General features: G+C 51.3%; 1 protein-coding gene across 1 annotated transcript in view; it reads right to left on the bottom strand.

Annotated features, from left to right (window-relative positions):
* The window catches only part of MICAL3 (microtubule associated monooxygenase, calponin and LIM domain containing 3), a 122195-nt gene that overhangs the window by 56094 nt on the left and 43093 nt on the right, over positions 1-23008 (bottom strand). Inside the window, 2 exon segments of the mRNA XM_033232996.1 lie at positions 21431-21518; positions 22431-22519. Coding sequence (XP_033088887.1) covers positions 21431-21518; positions 22431-22519 — 177 coding nt within the window.

The raw sequence follows: 23008 nt of genomic DNA, 5'->3' as shown, positions 1-23008 counted from the left end.
TCACTGTGTTAGCCAGGATGGTCTCTATCTCCCAACCTCGTGATTCACCCACCTCGGCCTCCCAAAGTACTGGATTACAGGCGTGAGCCACCACGCCCGGCTTATTTTTTGTATTTTTAGTAGAGACAGGGTTTCACTGTGTTAGCCAGGATGGTCTCGATCTCCTGACCTCGTGATCCGCCTGCCTCGGCCTCCGAAAGTGCTGGGATTACAGGCATGAGCCACTGCGCCCGGCCTAATTTTTTATAGTTTTAGTAGAGACGGGGTTTCACTGTGTTAGCCAGGATGGTCTCTATCTCCTGACCTCGTGATCCACCCACCTCAGCCTCCCAAAGTACTGTATTACAGGCGTGAGCCACCGTGCCCAGCTAATTTTTTGTATTTTTAGTAGAGATGGGGTTTCACCGTGTTAGCCAGGATGGTCTCAATCTCCTGACCTCGTCATCTGCCCGCCTTCGCTTCCCAAAGTGCTGGGATTACAGGCGTGAGCCACCATGCCCGGCCGTGTTACCAGACCTTTAAGGAGGCAGAGAAGGGGCAGAGGTGCTGGAGGGAGCAGGTCATGACTGGCCTGGCATCTTGGTTGGGCAGGTTACCGATTCCTACAACATTTTTTTTTTTTTAATTATACTTTAAGTTCTAGGGTACATGTGCATAACGTGCAGGTTTGTTACATATGTATACTTGTGCCATGTTGGTGTGCTGCACCCGATTCCTACAACATTCTAAGCTCTAGGAGACAACGCTGGGTTCTGGCATGCCACATCATACAAGTCAGTGTTGAGAGACAGGTGGTCCATCAGGAAAAAACCAGCTAAAGGAAAGCAGCAGGTGATTTAGCAATTTTTGTGACAGGTTGTGTGTGAAGTGTTTTCTGAAAGGCCTGCACTTCTGTTGTGTGTAGTGTTTGAACGTCTTTGTGGCGGCCTCAGAAACAGCTTTTTTTTTTTTTTTTTTGAGACGGAGTCTCGCTGTGTCGCCCAGGCTGGAGTGCAGTGGCCGGATCTCGGCTCACTGCAAGCTCCGCCTCCCGGGTTTACGCCATTCTCCTGCCTCAGCCTCCCGAGTAGCTGGGACTACAGGCACCCGTCACCTCGCCCGGCTAGTTTTTTTGTATTTTTTAGTAGAGACGGGGTTTCACCGTATTAGCCAGGATGGTCTCGATCTCCTGACCTCGTGATCCGCCCGTCTCGGCCTCCCAAAGTGCTGGGATTACAGGCTTGAGCCACCGCGCCCGGCCAGAAAGAGCTTTTAATGAACCCCGGTAGTCACAGGATAAGGTCTTGGCACATCTGTTGGAATTACTGGCATCCTCCACCAAATAGCATCTTTCAAATTTACTAGACAATCTTTACTAGAAAAGCAAGATCCAGTGGCGTATTTATATACAGATTCAGGTGATGGTGTGATGAAGGGGCAAAACACGAATACTTGGGTTCACTGGTGCCCTGTACACGTGCCCACCTGTTTTAGCCTTTGGCTCCTTGGTGGGGGTCTTTTGTAAACATCACTGCTCCATTCTCCAACACTGAGCTCAGGGCACAAAAAGAATATGCTATGATGCTGGGCTAGGGCATCTGGAAGATGAGGAAATGTGCACTACAGGTAACGGCAGAAAAGAGGCAGAGAGCAACCCTGATACATCCGGCCTCAAGTTTCTCCAGACCTGCCCTCCCAGGCCCTGGGAGAGCAAAGGCCCTAACTGCACCAGCTCCTCATTCCCAAATACCAGTCTTCCCATCATTCCTTCTCCTCGTCAAAATCCACAGCCTCCCCATCATGAAGGGGAGAGGCCTGAGGATACCCTGACTGCGGCGCCATTCGATTCTTTCCATCATTTATTTTTGACAACTGCCACTCAACGGAAAGCAGCTGAGAAAGGGAGATCAAGTCAAGCAATTACCCAAGAATCAGCTTTCTGGGAATTCCATAAACACGGAATAAAAAGGGATATTTCTTTCAGATGGGAGAAGAAAAACAGGATTAAGAACCATCACTTCAGGGAAACAAACAACTAACAGCCATCCATTCGGATGGAAGTGATTTTACAGTAGAGTGAACAAACACTCAGGAAGGAAAACATCCAAGAGGTGTCTGTTTGACGTGGGTAACTCATACTGTCTGGCAAGAATGCTACTAGGACCACGGAAAACAAAGCAGGTTAAAACACTCTTTACTCTAAAAGAGCTGCAGGCTAGCTCCTGGGAGACGGTCCTGTAGAAATCATTTCAGTCCAATGTGTCAAGTACCATGAGCGAGTATGCACGTGGTCCCATGGGAGAACACAGAGAGGGTGAGTGAGCACACCTGGTAGAGTCAAGAAAGGTGTTCTGGAGGCATATGGAGTTAGCCGGCTGCAAAATAAACACATTCTGTGAGGCACTATCATTTGCAAATGAAGTAACTGAAGTTCACATAGCTAGTGAGCCCTGGAGCCAAGATCTGAACATGAGGAGGAAAGGCATCACTCAGGAGATCACCATGCTGTCCCTAGACTTACAACAGCCCTAGCCTTCCCCTTTGGGCATCTTCACCACTGTCTCCTCCCCGCTGTAATTTTCCAGGTGAGGGACACAGCACTTCACGCAGGCTTCTTGGAGCGAGAATCTGGCATCTGGAATGACAGGCACTCAGTCTTCCCACTGTTACTGCCCTGGAGATCCTGCAAACCCCGCAGACTAATGGCTTGTCAGGCAACAGAACGTGGCAGTCCATGCCCAGGGCCGGGGCTCTGGACGGGGAAACGCTGATTTAATCTGGGGCTTGGCTACAACCAACAAAAAAGAAACCAGAAGCTCTGGGGACCGTGCAGGTCCTTCACACGCCAGTCCCCGGAGAAAGCCTGCAGAAACGCTGCACGGGGACGGCAGAAGAGGGGAGGTGGGAGGCCAGTTGCCTCTCCTGTGCCAGACCCACCAGGCCACTGAGCAGGATCACACAGAGCTCCAGCTCACCCTGTGGCGAGACAGGGACACGGAGGCACACTGGCAGGCCAAAGGGAAGGTGGTACTCAGAGGACACCGGGCAAGGACCCCAAACTCACCAACTGCCAAAATATGCTCCACATTCCCAGCCCTTCACCTCAAAGTGCCATGCGAAATTAAAAAAAAAAAAACAAAAAACAAAACCACACACACAAACAAATCAAAATAATCAGCATCCCGGATTCTCTGTCCTGAGGAAGGGGCTGCCTGTCAGATGAATCAGATGGTGATGAGAAACTAAGACAGTGAAAGCAGTAACAGCAGGGGCCTGGGCAGCGAAGACAGGCCCCTGTGGCCTCCTCCCTCCTCAACTAACGACAGAGCCCAGGAGACAGCAGGAGTGCAGATGTAAAGAAGCGCTTTGCAAGGTGCTGGATTGCAAAGCTGAAGTCCACCCTGCCTGACCGGCTAGCGGGCCCCACCCCCAGCCCTCTACTTCACATGCCTTAGTGCAACAACAACCCAACAGCGACTTTCCAGACTTTCCAGCTCCATGCGGGATGAGAGATCCGCAATCAATTCCAAGGCCAAGTCTTCACTGGGTCAGGGCAGGCAGCTCTCAGGTCACTGGGAGGCCAATCACAGCCCCACACATACCACAAGGAAACAGCTCCCAGGATCTGGGCCACATCCTAAATAGGAAGAAGGCTCTGGGCCTCACCTCAGGTTCTGTTTTGGAATATCACTGCCTGCATGAGCTCCATACATCATTCTGGAAGAAACGTTTCTCCTAACAGGACAACCTGCTCTTGGCTGACGGGCAAGAGCTGGCAGGGGGCTTTATTTGCTTCCACCTGACTCCTGGAGAGGCATAGGCGGGTGCAGAGGATACTAAGAGGCGGGGTTTGCCCAGGGCCTCAGCAGGCAGCTCCTCTTCCTCCCCTCTGCAGTGGTGGCAAAGCCCCCGTACTCAGCAGGGCAGCTGCTGAGGGCACTTCAGGGCTCTGGGCCACCGAGAAGGCTGTCACATAGGAAAGCAGAATGTCAAGGGCCTTTTCTGCCTTTTTCTGGCCTGTCTTCCCATTCCTTTTCCCTTTCCTTCTTTACAAGCTTGGGAAAGTTTGAATGGAATCCGAGTCTGACAAGGACTGAGGGAAAGGTGCTGTGTACAGAGACTGATTCCTGTCCTGTTTCCCATGTCTGCAAGTAGGATGGCTGCAGGGGTTCATTCATCCCATCACTCATTCAACAAATGTTTCCTGACCGCCTGCTTCCAGCCAGACACGCTGCAGGTGCTCAGGCACGCCAGTGACACAGCAGACAAGATCTGTGCCCTGGGGCGGCCCACATTTGGACAGCGCATGGGTGTCACCCATCTGCTAAGAGAGGCTGATGACCCCAGGGAGATTAATGGGGCCGACTATGGTCACCTTCCGGCAAGAATGGCGCTGTGATTTGAAATGACTCGTCCATTTGAGAAGTATGTTCCTGCCATTTTAAAATTCAGAGATTCTCCTTAAGCTAGTCCCTGTCACTCCTGCTGCTTTTACCAGGCGGTACTGAGTATTTTTGCTGTGACTTTGAAGAAAGATCGACTAACATCATTTCATCTTGGTTATTTCTCTTATTTATGTTTTTGTAGGAACAGGGTCTCACTGTGTTGCCCAGGCTGGTCTTGAACTCCTTGTCTCAAACAATCCTCCCAGCTCGGCCTCCCACGTAGCTGAGATTATAGGCATGAGCCACCACGCCCAGCCCAGCTAACGTCATTTCAGCTGCCTTCCCCACATGTCCACCCAAAGCCTTCCCTGCCCCGATCTTCTTGAACTAAAGGAAGCACTAAGCCATGAACCATTCTGAACTGCAAAGTCTCAGGGGAGATGTAAGGAAGAGAAACCTGAAGAGACAACCAGGCTGGCAGCATGGGTCTAAGTCCACAGCAATATTGGTCACAGTGACGTTTGTGCTGCCTGATCCACTGCTCTCAGAAACTCACAAAATCACCCTGTGAAATCAGGACACCCTCTTCGCATAGAGCCCAGATCGGGGACAGGGCTGTAAGGGGGACCCATGCCTCCATCTGTTTGACCCCATTCAAGTTGTAAACAATACAGTCCCTACATTCCCCCACATGTCCTCACACACTGGGAAACAGGATGAAACCATGTGAAGTGTGGCTGTTCTGAAACGTTCAGAACCATGTCTGCCCAGACATTTTCCTGTGTAGGGCCAGGCCTATGGAATGTACGAAGCTGAGAAGGACCCCACTGCCTTGATCTGGGTTGGTCAAAATACAGTGAAGAATCAGCTCGGATACTGGTTCGTTCCTATCTTGCTTTGAGCTAAAGTTCTCGCAGGAGATCCCATTGGCAACATGGGTGCCATCCTGACTTAGAAACCTAAGTAGTGGGATGGGTCACTACCTGCCTCGGGGACTTCACCGTTCCTCTGGTCAAGCTGCATGTCATCTGCTATCTGCAGGAGAAGGGCTCTAGCCTATTTTTAGGAGAAGTCACCCCTGGGGAGGAAAGATTCAGAGGGTTTGTTAAAGAGACCTGCAGTGTACAAAAGGTCTTCCTGCACTCATTCTCAGACACCTGCTGCCACCAACTTGGGCTTTTCTCCTCTGCTGCCCCAGTCACTTGCCTTAGCAGGTTGCTTGATGGGACTCATATTTTTGTACCGTTGACAGCTATGTTCTCATTCCAGGAGGGCAAGCCCCACAGCTGTGTGTGGAAAGCAAGTTTCTAAGCCACTGCTATGGCAGGGTGGTTTCTGTCCTCACACGCTGCCTCCAACAAACAACTTCAGTGGCTTCCTACTGGCAGGGAGTGTGTGTTCACAAGAGTTCTCCAAGATCACATGACATGCGGTGTTTCTTGCTTGTGAAGCGGGCGATGAGGGAGCAGCAGCAGTGTTTGTTGGGCGACTGCCTGTGCTGGGCACTACGACGGGCAGGCTACACATGTGGCCTTGAACGTCACAAGATTCCAAAGTCCCTGTGATTACACTGAGGGTTCTGAGTCAGTGATGTTGAATAACATGTCCAAAGACTCCCATGAGCCAGAGCCAAGGCTAACCCTAGTCTCTAACAGTCCTTTCACTCGATCATGCAGGAATTTGTTTGTTTTTGACACAGGGTCTCACTCTATTGTCCCAGCTGGAGTGCCCTGGCGCAGTCATGGCTCATTGCAGCCTCGAAATCATGGGCTCAAGTGGTCCTCCCGTCTCAGCCTCCTGAGTAGCTGGGACTACAGGTGTGCGCCATCACACCTAATTTTTGAATTTTTTTAAGAAACAGGGTCTTGCTATGTTGCCCAAGCTGGTCTCAAACTCCTGGCCTCAAGTGATCCTCCTGCCCTGGCTTCCCAAAGTGTTGGGATTATGGTGTCAGCCACTGTGCCTGGCCCAGAATGGAATATATATATTTTTGAGAGGGAGTCTCACCCTGTCATCCAGGCTGGAGTGCAGTGGTACAATCTCGGCTCACTGCAACCTCCCCCTACCAGGTTCAAGCAATTCTCAGCCACCCGAGTAGCTGGGATTACAGGTGCACGCCATCATGCCCAGATAATTTTGGCATTTTTAGTAGAGACGAGGTTTCACCATGTTGGTCAGGATGGTCTCAATCTCCTGACCTCAGGTGATTCATCCGGCTCGGCCTCCCAAAGTACAGGGATTACAGGCGTGAGCCACTGTGCCTGGCCAAGTTAGTTTGTTACTGTTAGGGTATTTTTACTGTTATTATTACATCATCTCCCAAGGTGCCTTTTTGGCAGATGGAAATCCTGGCACACATCAGTGTATCTGGTCAAGGCAAAGAGGTTTCTTTTAAGCTATACACCCAATTCTCCAGTAACATACAACTCACCAGCATGTCATACAGCTCTCCTGAAAACATGTTTTGTGTGTTATACTATCTCACAGGTAAACCTTGACTTAATTCATATCAGCTGGCCAGGCCATCCTTCCTGATGGCTGCTTCTTGGTGTTGGGAGGCTGTGGACCTGTCTAAAGCACTGGAATTCAGCTGGGTCTCCTCTTAAATTGCACGAGTGCTGTGCTCTAGCTGTCTATCTTCCTTACCTGCCCACCCGGATGTAGCCGGGTAAGATCTCAGAAAGGGTAGTGGTTATGCACTGGGGTTTGAAATATTTTAACTCTTTGGTTCAAATATGTGGCTCATGACCCGGAGGTTCCCTACAGTTAAATAACAAGTAATCCGTCAAGTGAGTAGTTGCAGGGCTGACCTCTCAAATCCTGAGGGGCAAGTGAAGACAGGAAGGATGGCTTCTCCCCTACTTCTGCTCTCGTTACCCGATCCTGCTTCTGGCTCCACTTCGCACCCTCGAAGGGCTTTTACATGCATCTTTATTAGGGCATCCCTCCCCTTCTGTTCAGGTCTGAACGGACTCCAAAACCAGAGGCTCTGCTGGGGAGAGCGATTATTCTCATCCTCTTCGTGTTCCTGAAGCCATCAGTGCATCAGGGTAGATAGTCCATCAAGTGTTTTGAGTAGGTGATCAGGCTGAAGAATTCTAATCCTGTGTCTGAGCTTCGCTCCACTGTAATATTGAGCACACTCTGGCCTTGGTTTCCTCATCTTAACGCAGAGAGTTTATACTCACCATGCCTGTCAGGTAGCTTGGTGCTACGCAGGGCCCCAAGAACCAATGGGAGCTGCCACCTCATGGAAAGGGCAAGTCTACTGAGACAGCAACAGTTCTCATAGTACTCAAGAGAAATTCTGGTGAAGATGCCAATAGCACAGAGGACGTCAGAGTTCTGAAAAGAGACTACCTCGAATGGCTTGATGTCCTGACACAAGCATTTGACTTCACGGTAGAGAGGAGTTTGGTTCTGGGAAGCAGCTTGCTCACCAGAAAGGGGCCGGCCCAGTGTTGACACATGGTGGGGGAAGGGCAGAGGAGGACACAGATCAGCACGAGCAAGTCCAGGCTGACGTGCTTTTCCCGAGACTCTGGGCTCTATTCCAACCCTCCCGTCCTCCAGAGCAGAGTGCCCCTGGCCCTCCCAGTCCAGAATGCCTCCAAAGCCAGCTCTGATGTGACCCTCCGGTGAGCAGCCGCACAGCCGCAGGCAGGCTTAGTCTCCATTGCAGGATCCACAGAGACAAACCCATGTTCCAACAAAAGGCTCTCTCATAAATAGGTTCAGATGCCTTTCTTTCAGAGACATAAAATTACATATACATACTCCCTTGGCTAGCTGCAGATGGATTTCTGGAAAGAAACAAAAGTTGCCTGCAGCAGTGTCCAAGGCTACCCTATGAAACATCTATCAGAGTCACACTTCTATTTTCACCTGTCAGAGGGCCACTGAGGCCAGCCTGGAAGAGAAACACTGATCACAGTCACACTTCTGTTTTCACCTGTCAGAGGGCCACGGAGGGGCCAGCCTGGAAGAGAAACATTGATCACAATCACACTTCCGTTTTCACCTGTCAGAGGATCACTGAGGCTAGCCTGGAAGAGAATCATTAGTGTCTAGGGATGGAGAAGCTCTAAACAAGAAGACAGACACTAAGAACAAAGGCTGACGGTGCAGGAGCGCACAGCCCAGGCTCGGGGCACCCTTTCTGCAGAATCAGCAGCAGCTGAGCAGCTGCAAGTCTCTCATCACCCATAAAGCACCCAATCACGCACTGATTCCGAAAGAGGAAATCAGGTGCCCTCCTCTCCTCCAAATGGGCCACAGGGTAACACCGAGGCTCCTGGGTCTAACCAGCAACCCCAGACAAGCCCTGGGACTACGCATAAACCCTTGCTCTGCCTAAGAGAAAGCTACCTGGCTCCCACTCACATTTCCGACTTTCAGGTTAGGAGTTGAAAATTTAGCTTAATGAAGGCCGGGCTTGGTGGCTCATGCCTGTAATCCTAGCACTTTGGGAGGCTGAGGCGGGAGGATCACCTGAAGTTAGGAGTTTGAGACCAGCCTAGCCGACATGATGAAAGTCAGTTTCTACTAAAAATACAAAAATTAGCCAGACGTGGTGGTATGTGACTGTAATCCCGGCTACTCAGGAGGCTGGGGCAGGAGAATTGCTTGAACTTGGGAGATGGAGGCTGCAGTGAGCCGAGATCACATCACTGCACTCCAGCCTAGGTGACAGAACGAGACTCTGTCTCAAAAAAAAAGGAGTATTTAGCTTAATGTAAATCCTGTGTAGGATTGTTTGTGCTTTTGTTACTATCGTGAAGAGCCCCTAGGGTGTCATGGAATCAGGAGGTGCCTTCACATCCCATTCACGCAGGCTGAGGGAAAAAGCAATGCCAAATCTAGCCAAGCAGCCCACAGAGATTTCACAGTGCTTCAAAACAGCTGGCACGCAACGCAGGTCAATGCCCCCAGCCCACTCTGCTGCAGCCTGGAGACAGCCAAGCTCACACCTCTTCTGCTTCCCTCAATTTCTGTTGGCTGAAGATACATCTCAATGACCACCTTGTCCTAACCCCACAGCAGGCACAGGCCAGAGAGGGAGATCTGTAAACAGACAGTAGAAATGATTCTAATTCACCTTAACTCCAATTCTGCCAGCATTTCCTGGAATCCCTGCCAATGACAATCATATTTGATATTCTTGTAATGCTTTTAAATAAACAAGTTTCACACATCTTATGTGCTCTTCACAACAACTTTAGCAGACAGAGGAGCAGGTAGCGTTTTTCTTCATTTAAAAATTTTATACGTGGTGAAACTGAGGCCCACAGAGGTGATGACGGCAAGTAGGACAGGTGGCAGAACTGAAACTCAAACTAACATCTTCCGTTTCAAGATCTGTGCTGGTTCCACTGAGACCCAGCTCCACTCTCCGAGGCTGGGGCCACCACCAAAGGGTGTGCCCATCCACTGGGGTACAGAGAACAACACAGGATCTCTGCTTTTATTTTGTAGGTCTGCCTTCTAAAATGATCTGCACCGTCTGTCCTACAGCATGCAGTCTTCATATGGGGTCCCGACGGGTGAGGAAGCACAGCCACTGGGAAGTGTGTTCACGGTTCTGTGGGGGCTGACAGGTCTGGAGGCCTGGGCTGGGAGCTGGCAACACCATTCTGGATCACTTTTCTGATTCTCACCACCCTCTATCCTGATGGACTCCTCTATCCCACTCCCACTTCTCCCACAATACAACTGAGGCCGACAGCATGTCAAGGTCATGTCCTTTCTTCTAACTGTAGTCTAGATCCTTGGTTCTCAACTGCGGTGATTTTTCCCCTGGGTCACCTGGCAATGCCTGGAGACATTTTCTATTGACACAGCTTGGGGAGGGGGTGCCACTGATGTCTGACGGGGAGAGGCCAGGGATATACCCAGCACACCACGAGGCACAGGACAGCCCTCACAGCAAAGGAGGATCCAGCCCAAGATGTCCACTGTGCTGGGCTGGAGAAGCCCCTGCCTTACAAGTTAGACCAAGTCATTTCTAATCTCTCACCAAACAGGCCAACCAACCAATTCTCCGCACGCTCTGACTGTGGCTTGATCTGAGCCAGCTGCATTCAGAGTGGTGAGCTCATGACCCTTCACCGTGGCTGCCAAGGTGCAATGCCTGACCAGCAGGAGTGCAGTACACGGAGGACCAACCGAGGATTGCCTGGTGAACAGGTACCTCTGGGCTTGCTGTCCACAGAGAGGAAATCCACGACAGAGGTGCATGCTGTGACAAACGTGGTCCCTGCCACTCGCTGGGCACCTGCACCCCAAGTAGCTACATGAGCCGCCCGAACTTTCCCTTGTCTCAAGGCACAACTCCACTGATGGAAGACAACTCTGCTCCTCCCAGCAATGCCCCTGGAGGGCACCTGCACATCTCCTACCCCTCCGTCCATGTGTGTCATGTGCGTGAGGCCGCAGGAATTAAAGGAGACCAGAGATGAATCTGATGGGCTTCTCGCCCTCTCACTCACCTTCTCCTGGCTGGATGCTAGAAGCCTCTGACAGACAGAACGTTCTACTTGGACATTACAGCAGGATGTCTCACTAAACCCAGGAAGAAAACTCACTGGAGAACATGGCATGGAAAAACAAATCTACCTTTACTCCGTCTTCTCAACTCTTCTTTCTCCCCATTTTCCAGAAACCTCCAACCTGAGGGCTCTGAGGGCCCCTGCCACAGCGTGCCTTGCCCAAGTCAGGCCAGGCCGCGCCACACGTGCCCAGGAGGCTTCCTGAAAACCTCTCTGTGCTGAACCACATTGCAGTTGGTGGGCGCAACCAGGACTTCCCACGCACACTTAGCCCAAAGACTGAAGAGTCAGTCCCGTTACGTGTGAGTTCAGTAGAGTGGCCCAAGCCTGAGTAGATCAGAATGTCCATATTCAGCACAAAAAGAGGTACAAAATCATCCCTTCCTCCCCATCCCAAACCCCACACAGGCCCAGGGCAGGCAATGTCGTAAGAGGACTGTGAATGGCAGCTGTGAAGCTGTAACACAATGGAAGGGTCAGCTCCACCATCACTCAGGCCTTTGAAGCGTATCAGAAAATGAGGTGGTAGAAGAAAAGCCAACAGACTGATAAGCTAGAAGCGGTGACACTGGAACGTGAAGAAAAAACATCCCTCAAACATGTTCCCCCATCCGCCACATCACTGGCAGGGCGGACGGATGGAGGAGGGGCTTACTCTTCACAACAAAATTTCAGGCTTGATTTGAGAGGACCAAAACGAGGGATGATATAGAGAAAATGAAGAGAAGGTCCATTTCATATTATTTACAGTCAATTCGGATGGCTGCATTCTCCTCCATTTCTGTTGATGACTTCCTCCCTTGCACCTCAGTGATGAAATCCTTTGGCTTTACTTCATGTGCTGTCTTTCCAAAGGCACATTCCCAACGCTGGGATGGTTGTCAAATAAATTGGGAGACTGTATTTTCCAGGGGTAATAAAATGGACACCCACTGGCTTCTCCAGGGCATCTCTGCATAGAGCTCTTGCCTCTCGCCCACGCTGCCGAACCCAGGCTGCAGGGAATGATCAATGGCAGCTCCTGTGTCCTCTGCACAGCCTCTACCCAACTCTGAGTTTATTGGTTACGTGGCCTTGGCCAAGCATGCCTAACTCCTGTGTGCCTGTTTCCCCATGTGCAACACGAGGCCTCCCTTACGGCTGCTGTGAGGATCCAAGGTCAGCTACATGAAACATCTGCTCAGGACCTGTGCACAGCGCATGCTACATGTTAGCTACTGCTGCTGCCACTACTGTGTCTCCCAGCGTCGTCTTCTGTGAGTGAGCATGGCGACGGCCCCCATGGCTAACTGATCAACATCAGTCACCCGTGGGGAAAACAGCAGGAGTGAAGGCACTGCAAGTTTTCTGTCCGTTTTTATTTGGGGAAAGTATTTTGGCCGGGCACGGTGGCTCAAGCCTGTAATCCCAGCACTTTGGGAGGCCGAGACGGGCGGATCACGAGGTCAGGAGATCGAGACCATCCTGGCTAATACGGTGAAACCCTGTCTCTACTTAAAAAATACAAAAAACTAGCCGGGCGACGAGGCGGGCGCCTGTAGTCCCAGCTACTCGGGAGGCTGAGGCAGGAGAATGGCGTAAACCCGGGAGGCGGAGCTTGCAGTGAGCTGAGATCCGGCCACTGCACTCCAGCCTGGGTGGCAGAGCAAGACTCCGTCTCAAAAAAAAAAAAAAAAAAAAAAAAAAAAAAAAAAAAAAAAAAAGAAAGTATTTCAGCAGAGAAGAGGGCTTTCTTGGTTGCAAACATAGACAAGCCCTAAGCACGGTGTTTTCAGCAGCATGAAGGATGACTGCTGGCTCTCGGCGACACAGCAAACCAGTGTGGACTGGCTCTTGCCTCCCCGGCCCTTCACTCTCCTCACTGAGCACCCAGTGCTTCCTGTTTCTCTGAGATCCCAGAGCCCTTCCCCGCACCCTCCACCCCAGCGTTCCTGTACCTCTACCAACGCCAATGCCCCAAGAAAGCTGAATTGGCCAAAAGGCAGGCAGCAGCTGGTTCAGAGTAATTCACATTAGATGAAACTCGAGAAGAAAATGTTTACTTTTAAAAGAACCTGCTGACCTAGTCTCTCAGTAGTAAAATGGTGGGAAAGGAATTTTATAGCTGGTGTCACTGTAACCTGGTCTTTTGAGAGTCTTAGTTCTGGGGAAGAGGGCAACCGTTAATAAATATGCCGCTGTAATCCAGTTAATTGATACCAGCTCTTCCTTGGTTACCAGGTTGTACTTTGTCCACGAAAACTACTCCGGCAGGAGTCCCCACCCCCTGTGCCATGGCCCTGGCAGGGTCATAGACCCATGGCCTGTCAGGAACCAGGCTGCACAGCAGGAGGTGAGTGGCTGGCTAGCGAGTGTAGCAGCCGGAGCTCCGCCTCCTGTCAGATCAGCGGCGGCACGAGATTCTCCCAGGAGTGGGAACCTCTTGTGCAGCGAGCATGTGAGGGACCCACGCTGCATGCTCCTAAGGCCTGATGATCTGAGGTGGAAGAGTTTCACCCCAAAACCATTGCCCACCCCGGTCTATGAAAAAACTGTCTTCCATGAAACCAGACCCTGGTGCCAGCAAGATTGGGGAACACGGCCCTGCGGCTTGGCTCTTCTCCCTCAGGTGCAGGAGAGTCGGCTCATCCTGCTTTTTGGTTTTCAGGTTTGAGCTCTGAGCGGCGACCAAACGCCAGGGCTACGCCCCTCTCTGGAGCTCTCCTATACGGTGTTCCTGGCTTCATTAGCCTCGGAAAAACATCAGAACAGCATGAAAACATACTCATTTAGGCCTCTGCCAGGAAAATGGCTCTGGATTTGCCAGGTTTTTGTTGAGGAAAACCCAGACCCACGAAAGCCCTGATCCCGGTGCCCTTGGTGTTGGTCTTCAGGAATTAATTCTACCTTAAGGAGCGCCTGTCACCAGAACAACTCAGGGCCCGTGCCCTTCCACTGGTTCTCCTTTCCTGGGGAATTGGCACTGGCCGAGGCGGGGTAACACTGAGATGCAGGGGCAGGGACAATCCAACCTTGCAGAAGGCTCCAGAATCCCAGTGAGGAAGGAGGCACTGGGCTGAAACGCTTTGGGTTCTTCTGGGGACAGGGACTACTCAATGTAAAACAATTACTGAAGACCAACAGTTCCAAGCATGGACCTAAAAGAAATCAGGCTGCACTGTCTATGAAATAAGAGTGATCAAGTGGCAGTAACTCTGATGTCTTACAGAACACAGAATAAGGAAATCAGTCACTTAACAGTCACACCTGGGCAGTCTCATGTGCTTAATGTAGAAGCACAAAGAACTGGGTAAGTACAGAAAGAAACAGAGGTAAAGAAAACACAAGAGGCCAAGAGAAGTTCTGTAAGGATTTTTCTAGTAGCTGTCCCGGCATGTCCCCAAGAGTCTGTAGCGAGGCGGAGCTGGGGCCCTAGACTCCCCGTCTGTGGAAGGGTGTTCCAAAACTCCCCTTTCATGCCAACAAGGGCCTTCTGAGGGGCATGTGCCTTCTTCCTGTTTTGGGCACATTCTGCCTGTGCATGGCACACTTCTTACTGTCGGGAGGACAAGCACATCAGTGACAAGGTTGGGCTTAGCTAGCCTGAGTTAGGGTGAGGATGCTGGCAGTGATTCAACCTCTTGCCCACTGTCCTTCTTGGAGACCCATTAAAGTGCCCCCAAAATATTCAGAAAGTGTTCATAAACTGTTTTTGCAAAGCGATGTGGAAGTTGGCCCACAGGAAGTAAAAGGGAGCTGGTGTTCACGTGGCTGGTAGAACCCGGAAGTAATTGATGCAGAGTCCCATCCGCCTGGAGGCCCGCATCCCCTCCCGGGCCATGAAAGGTGTTTCTGTGCACAAGCCTACCACCCCCTCCCGCCAAGGTAAGCGGTGAGGAGACAAGGAGCAATTATAAAGAAAGAGGTGCTGGCAGCCAACAGGGTGCTGAGAATTCTGGGCGGTGGTGAGAGGAGACCACAGTGCCATGACCTGACCAGGGCAGGAGTGCCAATGGGCCTCGCCGCCCCTTGTTTCATTATGACTAATCTACTTGCTGGCACTTGTGAGGAGCTTGGCCGAGTGAGCTGCAAGGGCTGGTTTCTGAGTCTCAAGGAGGTTTCAGGGCTTTGTGAAAGGGGCTGGAATTTGGAGAGACTCGCCCTGAAATCTCTGCCTGGCTGCTGCCTTTCAGAGCCCCACATGGGTGTTTTTATCTCGGGGGGCACTTGTGGGACCTGGGTCCTATACGGCATCATCCTGCCCTATTTTTTAGCATGAAAATAGAGTGGCCCATTTTCACAGCCTGCTCTCCTTCCATGTCTGTGCCACGGCATCCCTCTTAGGCAGTGTGTTAACTAGGGAAACTGACAAGGAATTTATGAGAAAAGAGAACAGATTTCAAGAAGTTTCAGAAGGAAATCCCAAAGGGGATTTTCCAGGGTGTTCCCAATGGGCAGCACGGAATCCCATTCCTGATTCCACACAATCCCCACCTTCCTGCTAGAAGCTTCAGTGCATTGCTCTAAACATCCCCTCCCCTTTTTTGCTGGGGAATGGGAAAGCAGCAGTAGCCAGGGGCTAAGATTTGAAAATTATGCACATGTATGTATCCATCCTTATTACTGACTCTTATTGTCACTTACTGCGCCTCCCACACCCTAATTCCTTCTCTCCTTTCTGCAGGCACCGACTGACTTATTTCAGAGAAAGGGGAGCAAGAGGCTACGGACCTGGGGGGCTAAAGGGAGGGAAGGCCATGAGTAGGCCAGGAGACACCGCCCAGACTCTCGGAACCAGCAAGGCTCTGAGGAAAATGACGGTGTCACAGCAGAGCTGTGAGCGACTGGAGGGTGAGGCCCTCCCTGACCTGGACTGTGGTTGTCGAGAATGCCAAGCAGACCCTAGGGCCCTGCTGCTCTGATCTATCGGGAAGCCAAGATTGCTGCTCCGGGGATACGGAGGCCAGCGAGGGCTCTTGCATATGAGAACACCCAAGTGCCTAGGGCCTGGCAGGTGCAGACTCGGGGCTGAGAGCTCTGCTCACCATAGCACAGTGCCCTCTCCTGGGTCAATTCAGCATGAGGCTAGGCCTGTGCCCACTGCAGGTGGCAAAATGTGGGAACAGTGCCATGGCTGCTAAAGCCAGCAGCGGTATGTGTGAGAATGGAATAGTCTGTTTTTAATACAGGCTAGTCCCTCCAGGCTGGAGAAGGGGCAAACAGAATCAGATATCCCAGCTGTGTCCAGGTTACACCAAAGACAGCATGAGAGAGAAATCAGCTTGGGAGGAAAGAGCAAGAACTTTCAACCTCACCAGGAGCAAGGCTGCTGCACCTGCGGGCATGGCTGGCAGAGCCTCCAGGCAGAAGAAGACACGTCCCTGGCCCCAGCTCCCTGCCAGTGGGAGGCAGGAAGAAGGTGCCTAGCTCTATGTCCCTAGGGTTGACCAGGCTCTGTGTGGCATTTCCACCCCTCAATCTGCCCAGCCAGCGGGCCCTCCTGCTGGGGGACTGCACCCAAGGCCCATGGGCACAGGTGGCATCTGTCTTGCTTTTCTCCACTTGCAGCTGCTGCAAAGCAAAACTTCACACCACTCCAGCCCCCTACACAGGAGTCCTTTGTTAATGGGAACCTATGTCAGGTATAAAAACCTATTTCCCCACTTCGCACCTTGCTGTCTTGCTGACCCCCGGAGTGGGAGTCCTGAGCCACGGTGGCCTCAAGCCCACTCCCAAGACCTGCCTGAGCTTCCCCCTTTCCCACCCTCTGGTCAAGAGAAAGGGAAGGAAAAGAAAAACTCAGAAACCCAAAGATTGTTTGGAATTTATTCTCTTAAATACGAATGTAACATTTGTTAAAAAAAATAAATAAATAAAAGCACGACACCTTGGTTTCACAGTAAACGGCAAAAACAAAGTTACACAATTAAATAAAAACTCACAAAGAAACACACCAAGAACTCACAAGAGCACAGGTTAAAAACAAGGGTAAAAATAAAGGTTGAGAGAAGGTGGGCAGTAGACAGGCAGCAGCGGAGTGTTCCTTGGCACAGCTAATCCTCTCCTGTTGGGCTCTCGTACTGCCGCCGGGAAGCCGGCTGGCTGTCCGCCCCTCCCGCATGCACCCCAAGCTGAATGCCTCGGGAGAAAAGTGAACCCCTTGGTGCCCTGCTCAGACCTTCAAGGCTATGGTGGAACCCCTTTTGGGACGGCCTAAGAATCTTCCAGTGTCCTGCAGAAAAGAGTTGAAGATGCACTAACCACCAAAAGACAGGAGTGAGCTCACACAGCTAACTCAGTGGAGCCAGCATGCAAGCCAGACAGAAGACACATGAGGCGGGTGGCCGGCTCTCCGTGGTGCCCTGGCAGCGGTAGCCCCCTGCTGTCCTCGTTTGCTCTTGGGGTCATTTCTTGGGGTGTGTGCTGCTCCTTTTCTGAGATACCCACCCACTCATTTCCCTACAGGCCTGCTGCCCTTAGGCTGCTGTGTGTCCTCAAAGCCCTGACCTGGGGTACGGCTCCCCAGTGTGAGGCTCCCGTGGTTCTCAGAACCAGAACAAGAAGCTTTAGAAACAGCTTCACAATTATTATTATTACTGTAATTTAGGGTGCAATAAATAAACATCTACCCATTTATGTGCAATTAGATCTATATACATATAAATATGTACCTAAAAATAAACACTCACACATCACTGTCAACTGTGGCTCTTGGGGTCAGGTGGGAGGTAAGCTGGATTGCAGAATTCCCTTGCTCTACTAAAAGGCTTCCCATAAATGCCTAGAAGGGAAGAGGACTTGGGAAGCAGTAAGACTTCCTAACTTCCTCTGTCAGGTGGGAACCCCAGGGCTGAATGAAATTCTACTGCCTGGCCGCCCTTCTCGCTGCTGTGGGAAAGGCCTGCGTGTCCTAACAGCCCATTCAGGATCTCAACTATGGAACCTCATGGTTATCAGGAAAGGAGTGTCTGGGGACACGGGTCAGGCAACTGCCACTTGTGACCTTCATTTTTTAACTCCAGATCATCTTTTTCATAAGATGAGAGGAAACTAACGTGTTTCTCCCCTTCCATCTCTGGCCGGCACTGCCAACGAACCCGGTGATGAGCGCTCGGCGGAAAAAGCTCTTCTGTTCCCTTCCGGCTATGCCTTCAGCTGCCCTGCTTCATTTTTGGTTATCGACCATATCAGATAAAAAGAAGATTCGTCCGGACAAAAACGAATTCAAGAAACCTGCAACTAAACTTCTCATGTCCCAGGGGGAAATAATCCCATTTGGGGACTTCCTTTCTCTGCCTATTGTTGTTTAAACTTTTTCTAAAGTCATGGTGGATAGCATGAGGCCAGGGTAAGAAAATCTGTGCCAGGACCACTAATATGTAGTAGTAAGTATAAGCTTGGAAACAGAGCATTTATAGATTTAAGAACAAAAAAGAGAATTTCTATATTAAAAGCACATTACAAACAAAAATACTGTAAACAATGCCCCCAAACACTAAATTAGGCAGCAAGTACAGATTTGGTTACCAGAGAAAGACAACACTTTAAAGCCGACCTAGAGTGGGTTCTTTGAACTGTGGGTTTAATTGGGTACGGGTGTGTTGTTTTGTTCTTGTTTTGGCAATAGCAAGAATTTTGGCATAAAAAGAAAAAGAACATAAAGGAGAAGAGAGAAATGCCACAATATAAAGAGGAGGCACAGCGTAAAAGCACAGCTGAGTCAAACACTGCCCAGTCATAGCTTTACCAGCCCTGCCTCCTGGGGACGTAGGTCTAGGGAGGATGGCTGAGTTACACACAAGAGAATCAAGTGCCTTCATCATGGCCTCTTCTGGTCGAGCACACAGTGGAGGCGGCTACCATGGGTCTGCACTAATGACTAGTCTCTACCACATATATTCTGGGGCCCTGAAATACCTCAGCTTTCCCTTCTCTTTTTTCTTTTTTTAGATGGAGTCTAGCTCTGTCGTCAGGCTGGAGTGCAATGGTGCGATCTCGGCTCACTGCAACCTCTGCCTTCCTGGTTCAAGAGATTCTCCTGCCTCAGCCTCTTGAAAGCTGGGACTACAGGCGCATGTCATCCGCCAGCTGATTTTTTGTATTTTTAGTAGAGACGGGGTTTCACCATGTTGGCCAGGATGGTCTCAATCTCCTGACCTCGTGATCCACCCGCCTCAGCCTCCCAAAGTGCAGGGATTACAGGCGTGAGCCACCACGCCCGGCCACACCTGAGCTTTTCTGAAATTTTTCAAAAGAAAGTCTAGTTAAGTCATCAAAGCTTCAGTTTCATATTTAAAGAAGGAAATCTCTATCAAAGGAGAAAAAGGTATCTATTTCATGCCAGCCATAAAATACCACCCATAATCCGTTCCTTTCCTAGCAAGGATAGCAGTAGAGGGAGCTCACCGGGAGGCAAGGTGCCCTGGACTCTGAGCTGCCAGAGGGTGAGCCCCTCAGCCCTGAGCTCACTGACCTTTGCCACCTAAGCTGGGGGACAGTGCCTGTCATTAACTGTATGGGTCCACACTGTGATTCCTTTGGAATACCACATTGTGAACTCTCGTGCTATACCAAGTCACTTTCTGGCTCAGGATCGAGAGCCACGTGGACCGAGACGTCCTCAGGGCTCTGACTCTTTCTTGGAGGTTTTGTTCTTTAACCACACTGCCAGCTCTCACCCTGTATCCCCACTACGTAGAACATTCTTCTTCTCTATGGAACCCTTAATTCTTTAGAACTCCCAAAAACCTGAAACCCATTATACTTTCAATTAGACGGCAAGAATGGCAACCTGAACCAGGATGGCAAAGTCAGCAAACCTGGCTTCATTCAGGAATAATCTAAACTTCATTGTGTTTCATTCTTTTTAAAGAATGTTCTGTACTCCAAACCCAAACGGACAGTTTAATCTCTTTTGAGTTGTTCTACTGAGTAGTCGGGTTCCTCAGAAAATCCATCTCTGCTGAAACAGGGCCCAGACTAACAAGGTGGCGCTCTCCCCAAATGAATGTACCTTCTATAGCATAAAGCCGAAGTCTCTGTCTAGACTCCTTTGGTTATTTTTCTCTACCAGTGATTCTGCCCATGCTCTGAGAGTGTCAGCTGCAAAGGCCTGTCGGTACTTAAGACAGATTATAAAGATCTTCAAGACTGCAGAAGGTTTAAAAGTCATTAACGGTTGAAACATGGCTCTAAAATGTTGGTCCCACCTGCAGGGCACTTAAACAACTTGCTCAGATTATAACAAGGACACGTTCAGTAGCAGAAGCTGAGTTCACCTGGCTTGGCTGGGGTTTGCTGGGTCCCGGCCTCCAGTTCACTGCTCCCAGGGTGTGCCGCCTAGCCTCTGGGCACATGTTCCCTCTCCCAGAATGAGCACCACAAGGCCTACATGCACCAGCTCTTAGGGAAGGGAAAGGATGCATCTCTGGAACCTCAGTGAGGGCCAAATGGGTACTTCTGTTGTCCCACCACAGGAATTCTATGACCAACTCCTCCACGGTTCCTGGCATTGGCTGACCATCTTCAATTTTTACCAGTTTTGTACATAGCTGCTTGAGATATATGTGTTTTGAACAAGAGGAAAGTGTGACAGACAGAAACACAGCCCTGCTGGCCCCCTCTTGCCCCAGTGACCCTGGGCTGTGAACCACCTGGAGCTGCATGTGGGACATTCAGAACACCCAGCAGTTTGCGGAGCTGCAGACGCATCTCACAGACAAGTTTTACATGGAACTGAGAGAGGCCATTTTAAGGAAAAAACCTACATAATTCTTCCCAACAGGCCTTGTACCCACAAACCCGGCAAGTCCTGCCATGCTATGACAAGAATAAATGTGTTTTTAGAGGTAGAGATGGTTTTGTTCACCTCCCAACACAAGGAAGTGGTCATGAAAGTGGGACAGGTTAGGGCTGGGACCTCATGAGAAGCCCAGTGGCCACGGGGTCAGGACGGGGCATGCCCCCTCACGGTGCAGGGCAGACAGGAGAGCAGCCACAGCTCATCCAGACACAGTGACACGGAACAGGACGCAGAATCTTAAGTGAAGGTTAACGCAAAGCCAGACCATGGGGCTTAATCAGTGCAGCTCCAGGCCATCAGAGGAGCTTGGAAGCAAACTGCATGAGGGACCGAGTGGCCTTGGCCTCATCAGGAGTGATAATGGGAGCAGTGTCTGAGTGCCTGCAAGCTCCTGTCTACCCACACAGGACCAGGGCCGCCCTCATGTGTGATGCTGCTGGACGGGGCTGAGGGATCGCACTTCATGGCTCTGCCGCCCACCGGATGGCCCCCTCACTGGGCCACAGCCTGCCAGTGGAACTCCCCTCCGATTTGCACCAGCACCTCCGACAGGCCATAGAGAAAGGGGACTCCGAACGCAAGCAGCTGGCACATGAAAAAGGAGTCCAGAGGGTTTTGGGCCACTTGATGCCCAAATGAAGAAATGTTGCTTTGGAGGTGCTGGCTCATGCCCTTGGCCTTGTCACAGAGGCCGAGGGAGTGACGCGCCACCCAGCCAAACAAGGAAGTGAGGCTACCTGGGGTTCTCTCAGTCGAGCCGGCCACGGTACTGGCCCGTCCGTTGGCATCTGTGGTGGGGCCATCCTGCAGGGGTCCTTTGGTCTCCTAGGAAAGTTCATGGAAAAACAAGAGTGGCTCTGACTGACGCACTCAAATCCTCAAAGCCCCAGAGGCACTGACAATCTGACAGGCTGGTTTTAAATTTTATTTATTTATTTTTAAGAGACAAGGCCTTGCTGTCGCCCAGGCAGGAGTGCAGTGGCGTCATAATAGCTCACTGCAGCCCCAACCTCCTGGGCTCAGGCAATCCTCCCACCTCAGCCTCCTGAGTCACCGGGAGTCAACGTCTAGATCCACCCAGGTGCACCTCTTCCTGCAAGTCCCTCTGTGGGCAACAGAAGCCCTCAAGGGGGACTGACAGGCAGGTGTGCTGACAAGGTGGCAGCCATGCTGAAGAGACTGCTGGGTTCACCTTGGCAAAGAGCGGTGGAGAAGCCACCCTCATTAAAAAGAGCATAAGAAAGGAGAAAGTTCTCAAATAACTCACAGAATAAGTGAAACGCCCTGTAGGCAGGGCGCCCTCTGGGTGTGGGGAGTGAAGGTGGGGTCACCGAGGAGCGGATCCTCCGGACAGAGTCTCCTCTCCCACTCTGCCCTTCTGGGGGAGGCTTTAATCATGTGGAACATGAGTGGGCACGACCCCAGTGGCAGGGTGTCCTCTCAGAAAGATATGTGTTGACAAAGGCAGATGTCTACGCAGCTGAGACGGAGAGCTGCATCATCTCCTGGGTCCCACTCAGGCGGCAGGTGGAGCCTTCACCTTAGCGAGGCAACTTCAGATCATCCATGAAAGATGCTTCCCTCCCCACCTGGGGTGCCACTGCGTCTCGGGCCCTCCCCACTCCCAGGAGAGGCAAGGCCGCAGGGGGGTCTTTGCAGGTTGGCCGCCCCTGGCCCATAGCCACACTGCTGCAACACCCACTGCTTCTCCCCCACTTACAGGATGGTCACCATTACCTTTCCAGACAGGGGAGCCACCGCTGGTCTCTTCCTTTGTGCGTAGCCAGAGAGTCGATAGCAGTAGTGTGGCTTACAGTAGAATTTACCTGCAGACAGCAAGAGGCAGGGACAGAGGCGATGAGCCAGGCACCGATCCTGAACGAGCCTCCCTGGTCTCAGCCACTCCTTTCCATCTCCTCCAGCCTCAGGAGGCCATCAAGCCACCCAGCCTTCCCTGGGCCCAGCTTTCTGGTTTACTGGGAAGCCGGTTCCCCCCAGTAAACTTTGATTCTAGCCCTCCTCTCCCCTGGCCTGAACGGGGTCTTTTCCTTTGGGAATGTGAAGGCCATTGAGCCATCACCCAATCAGTGCCCAGAGCGAAGATGTGAGGCCTGTGTGGCAGGGCCAGCAAACAAAGTGGCAGTGTGTGAGGAACAAAGATGTGGTCACATGAAACGCTGGGAGTAGCATTGCTGGGGAAAGCAAGAATGAATACAAGTGCGGGGTGGAGGCTGCAGGGGTGGAGGCGTGGAGGCTGCAGGGGTGCGGCATCGCTAGGCATCGGCTCTGACAGGCCCATCTCTGCTGCTCTCCCT

This window comes from Trachypithecus francoisi, unplaced genomic scaffold (assembly GCF_009764315.1).
Source record: "Trachypithecus francoisi isolate TF-2019V2 unplaced genomic scaffold, Tfra_2.0 Lachesis_group14, whole genome shotgun sequence".
NCBI lineage: Eukaryota > Metazoa > Chordata > Mammalia > Primates > Cercopithecidae > Trachypithecus > Trachypithecus francoisi.
Note: the sequence above shows the minus strand (reverse complement) of the source record. Positions and strands in the feature narration are given on the sequence as shown.